Here is a 4,516-nt window from a genome sequence, read left to right as displayed (position 1 = left end):
TGAATTATACAATATGTATTTCATCACTTCTAACAACTTTCAAGACATCTATAACTTTCAATTCTTTTTGTTTACTCCATTAATAAACAAATTAATATCTTCTAAATTTACTTCTTTGCTTTGACTATTATCTTCAACTCTTTTCTTTTGTAAAAACTGCTCTCTTCTTTTTGTTCTCAATACAGATATTTCTTTTTCTTTTTCTTCTGATAGTTCATGTAAAGAAGGTACCTTCCTCCACATTGTTTACAAATTTTAAATTTATAGTTTTGATTTAATTAAACATATTATAAAATATCGTTATTTATAACATTATTTTATCTTATTTTTTCGTTTCATTTTTGTTATTTATTTTCAAAACTTTTATAAAAACTCAATTGTTTCAAACAACAATTTAATCTTATTGAACTAAAAATTTAACTTGATAAACAAGATGAATTAAAATTTAAATATTTTTCTCGATTAAGAATCAATTTATCAAAATTCTTTTATTATCATTTTAAACTGTAAAACAAATATAAATTTATTAATTAATGAAGTTATAGATCTATAAATTAATAAGAAATTTCTTTAAAACAAAATATAATAAATTTACCTCAAATTTTGAATGTTTTTTAAAAAATTAATTTAAAATAATAAACTAAATGATGATAACATTTTAATTAAAAAATGACTTCAACATCATGACAATCATCTTCTCCCCAGCGGTATTGATTAACTTTTCCACTCTCCCATTTAACATTAATCCATCCTTTTCCAGCAGAAGATAATACTAAACCTGTTTTCCCTTCTCCACCGTCTTGGTCAGACCATTTCCAATCAGTTCCTCTTTTGACTTTTCTTCCAACAAGCCAAGAAATTGGTTTACGAATTTGTTCTGATGGTTCGATAGGAGTCATATCAAGTGTATTACTTATAACAGTAACATCAAAATTACCGTCTTTTCCCCAACTGCAATGAGTCTTGTCACCATCATCCCATCTTACTGTTATTTGTCCATCTTTATTAACTGAAAAAACAACACCTTTTTCTTCTTTTTTATCAGTTCTACCATAGTGCCAATCTCTTCCTTGAACTACTCTTTTTAAAATAATCCATGATAATGGCATTTTATATTGCTCTTCTGGTGGCATTTCTACATCTTCTGCTGAGGTTGTTTCTTTAACTGGTGAACTCCCCCAGTTATTTACAGCATCTATAGTTTCCTTTCGACATTCTTTATATTTTTGAAGCTCATTTTCATACTTAGTTTGTTCTTCTTTTAATACAGAAGTTAATGAATTAATTTGTGAGACAAGAGCATCAACGTTGATTCCTTGCATTTTTCACTTTGTTTATTTTTTAGTTTTTTTAGTTTTTCTAATAAAAAAGAGTTATGACACAACCAATAACATAATTTAGTTTTCTAATGTTTTGCCTTTTTTTAATTACTTTTTTTGTTCTTTTATTAAGTTCTAATAATTATAAAAATATCTAAAATAAATATTATTTTTTATTGATTATATTTTATTTGTTTTTCTTTATTATACCCATTTTATTAACTCTTTCCTCTATGGTTTATCAAATATTAGTTTAAATACTATTTAATAATGAACAGAGAATTGTTTTTAATAACAATGACACACTAATTAATTGTATAAGAACTAACTTTTATTCTGTTATTTTTTCTTTTCATTATATTGTTTCAGTATAGGTCAATTCTATTAAATAAAAAAGTAATTTAGGTAATTGATTTCTTTTGTTTGTTTATTCTCTTTGTATTACCTATTTTTATTTAGATTAAAGTGTTGTTTAATTATTTTTGTGAGACTTAAAAAATAAGAACATATAAACTACAACAATTTTTGTATTTTTATTGGTATATTAATTAAATTATTAATGAAGAAATACTTATTAATTTAATTTTGTAAATGAACTGGTTCAATTTTTGTAATATGCTTTTATTTTTTGTTTTCTCGAATTTTATATTATAGTTTTAATTTAACCTTAATTTCATTTTTTGATAAGTATATATCTTTTTTTTAATCTTTTGTTAATTCTATATGTTAGAAATTATACTAACATTTGTTAATCTTCATTTTTTGTTGAGTATCCATATAAGGTTTATTATATAATTACACCATAAATTAAAGAGTTAAAAATAGAAGATATGAAAAATAATCAATAATGATTTAATAATATGGGTTGATTATACAGTGAGCATTCTTTTAAAATTTTAATTATATCTTTCATTAATTTTTAAATTCAACAAAAACACTTCATGGTGTCATATTTTTAGCATACTCTAGAACAGATTGAGTTGTTAAATTAAATAAAATAATAAAATTAAATTTTATATAAAACAGTTCTTGTTTAAAAACATATCAATTATTTTCTTGTTAATAAATCTGCATCATTAAATCGTCTAATGTTTAGTTATCAAACAATATAAATTCTTATTATCTATTCAAAATTTACTTTATATATATTTTTTGTTTTTTATAAGTCATAGTTATGTAAAAAAGAATACTAATGAATTTAATAACATAAATTAAATAATTAAAAACTGGAAATGTCTGTATAACAAGTGTAAGCCAGTCATTCAAAGAGATAATATTAGATATACTAGCACATGTATTAAAGCTTATCAATATAATAGAAAAATGAGTTATTTCTGAAATAAATAAATAGTATACTACTTATAATTTTTATCCAAAATATCTTCTAAATATATAAAAACCAATTTATACATGTATATTTTCAGTTAAAGTATTGATGTAAATAGATATAAATGTTTTTTTTTATTCAGAATAACCATTGGTATTATATTTTAAATATTCAAAAAGGATGTTTATTATTGGTATAAAACTATAACTATGGAGGTTTGGTAAAACTAATGATGACAAAATAATATGATCTTCTGGTATAACTATTAGAGATATATAAAAAGAGAAATATATTGAAAAATATATAATAAAAAAAAGAAATTGAACAAGTGTGTTATATTATAAGAAATTAGTCATTAATACCTCATAGTTACAAAACACTTATATTTATTAAAAGTATTCACAATTAAACAAACAAATTAGAATTTATGTTTACAAGAGCTTATCCAACCATATTAATTTTATTAAATTGGCTATAAATTAAATAATTATTATTAGATATATATATATCAAAATAATAAAAAATATATAGTGCCCTATAAAATACTTAAGAAATCTCAGTGATATTATTTTTATTTAAACGACTTCTCATTCTAAAATAATTCAACAATATAAAACATTAAAAGTAGTATTTCTGTTATTTTGTGATGTACAAACAAATAGTTTTGTAGAACCAAAATAAAAACAAAAATAATAAAATAAAAACTTTAAAAAACAATAAAAAATGAGTGAAACTCCCAACCAACCAAATAAGAAAAAAAGTTGGTTATGTGTATTTCCTGGATGCAAAGAATCTGTTAAAACTCATTACAATTGTTATTCTCATGTATGGGATGGACACTTAAGACATTTGTCAAATTCACCTTTATTTAATGAAGATAAAAATCAAGTATACAAAAAAATAAAGAATAAATCTGAAATTAAGAGGTTATGTGAAATGTATATGGTAGAAATTGACCCTATGCTTGATATTCAACAACAATGTATTTATGCAAGAAATAAATTTTCTAATAAACAAACAATTACAACAACCAATTCTTTTAATTTAGACTCTAATAATTTTGAACAAAAATTACTTAAAAATCAACAAGAAATTCAAATTTGGCAATGCGTTACACAAAATTGTCCAGAAGATCAATTAAAAGATGTATTACAACATGATGACTTTATTCGTATAGTTCAAATTAATGAAAATTTAAAACGTTTATATATTGCAGGAGAGGTATTAGCTGAAAATGGATTTTTACAACGATCTGATGCTCGTGTAAAAGAGCATATTGAACCCCTCAAAGGGTGTGTTGATAAAATTTTAAATTTAACAGGTAAATCATTTAAGTATATAGGAAAAGATGATAAAAAATTAGGTTTTATCGCACAAGAAGTTCAAGAAGTATGTCCTGAATTAGTTCATGAAGATGAATTTGGATTATCTGTTGATGTTATTGGTATAATTCCTATTTTAGTTGAAGCATTAAAAGAGATTCATAAAGCAGCATCAGAAACAAAAAATGATAATTCTTCTAAACTTGAATTATTATCAAAAGCAGCAAATGACGCTTTAGAACTAACAAAAAAGTTTGAAAATGAATTAAAAACAACACAATTATCACATGATAATTTATTTCAAGAATTTCCTACATATAACTTTTCAATGGGACCAGCAGTAATAACTCTTGTTGCTGCATCAATACTTTCGTTAATATCTGGATATATTATATATTCATTACCAAAATTACCAGGAATATGGGTATATTGTTGGACATTACTATTGTTATGTGGACAAGTTGTTGGAGACAAAGAAATGATTATCTGAAAGTATTCAACAAACATTAGTACTATATTGGCATAGAGAAATTCATTGTCACATATAT

At 22.8% G+C, this 4,516-nt stretch overlaps 2 protein-coding genes across 2 annotated transcripts in view, besides 11 other annotated features; one reads left to right on the top strand and one right to left on the bottom strand.

Annotated features, from left to right (window-relative positions):
* The first annotated feature begins 250 nt into the window (after positions 1–250).
* Positions 251–331: a sequence feature (AT_rich).
* Positions 332–436: 105 nt separating this feature from the next.
* Positions 437–457: a sequence feature (AT_rich).
* Positions 458–513: 56 nt separating this feature from the next.
* Positions 514–671: a sequence feature (AT_rich).
* On the bottom strand, positions 663–1,322 carry EDI_040700 (uncharacterized protein; the record flags this gene model as incomplete). Its single annotated transcript, XM_001734823.1, has 1 exon — positions 663–1,322. The coding sequence occupies one exon, from the start codon at positions 1,320–1,322 to the stop codon at positions 663–665; it is 660 nt and encodes a 219-aa protein (XP_001734875.1).
* A 96-nt stretch (positions 1,323–1,418) lies between these two features.
* Positions 1,419–1,528: a sequence feature (AT_rich).
* A 331-nt stretch (positions 1,529–1,859) lies between these two features.
* Positions 1,860–1,906: a sequence feature (AT_rich).
* A 299-nt stretch (positions 1,907–2,205) lies between these two features.
* Positions 2,206–2,245: a sequence feature (AT_rich).
* A 57-nt stretch (positions 2,246–2,302) lies between these two features.
* Positions 2,303–2,342: a sequence feature (AT_rich).
* Positions 2,343–2,424: 82 nt separating this feature from the next.
* Positions 2,425–2,545: a sequence feature (AT_rich).
* A 386-nt stretch (positions 2,546–2,931) lies between these two features.
* Positions 2,932–2,962: a sequence feature (AT_rich).
* A 135-nt stretch (positions 2,963–3,097) lies between these two features.
* Positions 3,098–3,176: a sequence feature (AT_rich).
* Positions 3,177–3,320: 144 nt separating this feature from the next.
* Positions 3,321–3,369: a microsatellite.
* The window catches only part of EDI_040590 (uncharacterized protein), a gene marked incomplete at both ends in the record, with an annotated part of 1,722 nt that continues 575 nt past the window's right edge, over positions 3,370–4,516 (top strand). Inside the window, 2 exons of the mRNA XM_001733216.1 lie at positions 3,370–4,431; positions 4,495–4,516. The exon at positions 4,495–4,516 is cut by the window's right edge and continues 575 nt beyond it. Coding sequence (XP_001733268.1) covers positions 3,370–4,431; positions 4,495–4,516 — 1,084 coding nt within the window. The remainder of the gene's footprint in view (positions 4,432–4,494) is intronic.

Source organism: Entamoeba dispar, genomic scaffold (assembly GCF_000209125.1).
Source record: "Entamoeba dispar SAW760 scf_1105229458675 genomic scaffold, whole genome shotgun sequence".
In the NCBI taxonomy this organism is placed as follows: domain Eukaryota; phylum Evosea; order Mastigamoebida; family Endamoebidae; genus Entamoeba; species Entamoeba dispar.
Note: the sequence above shows the minus strand (reverse complement) of the source record. Positions and strands in the feature narration are given on the sequence as shown.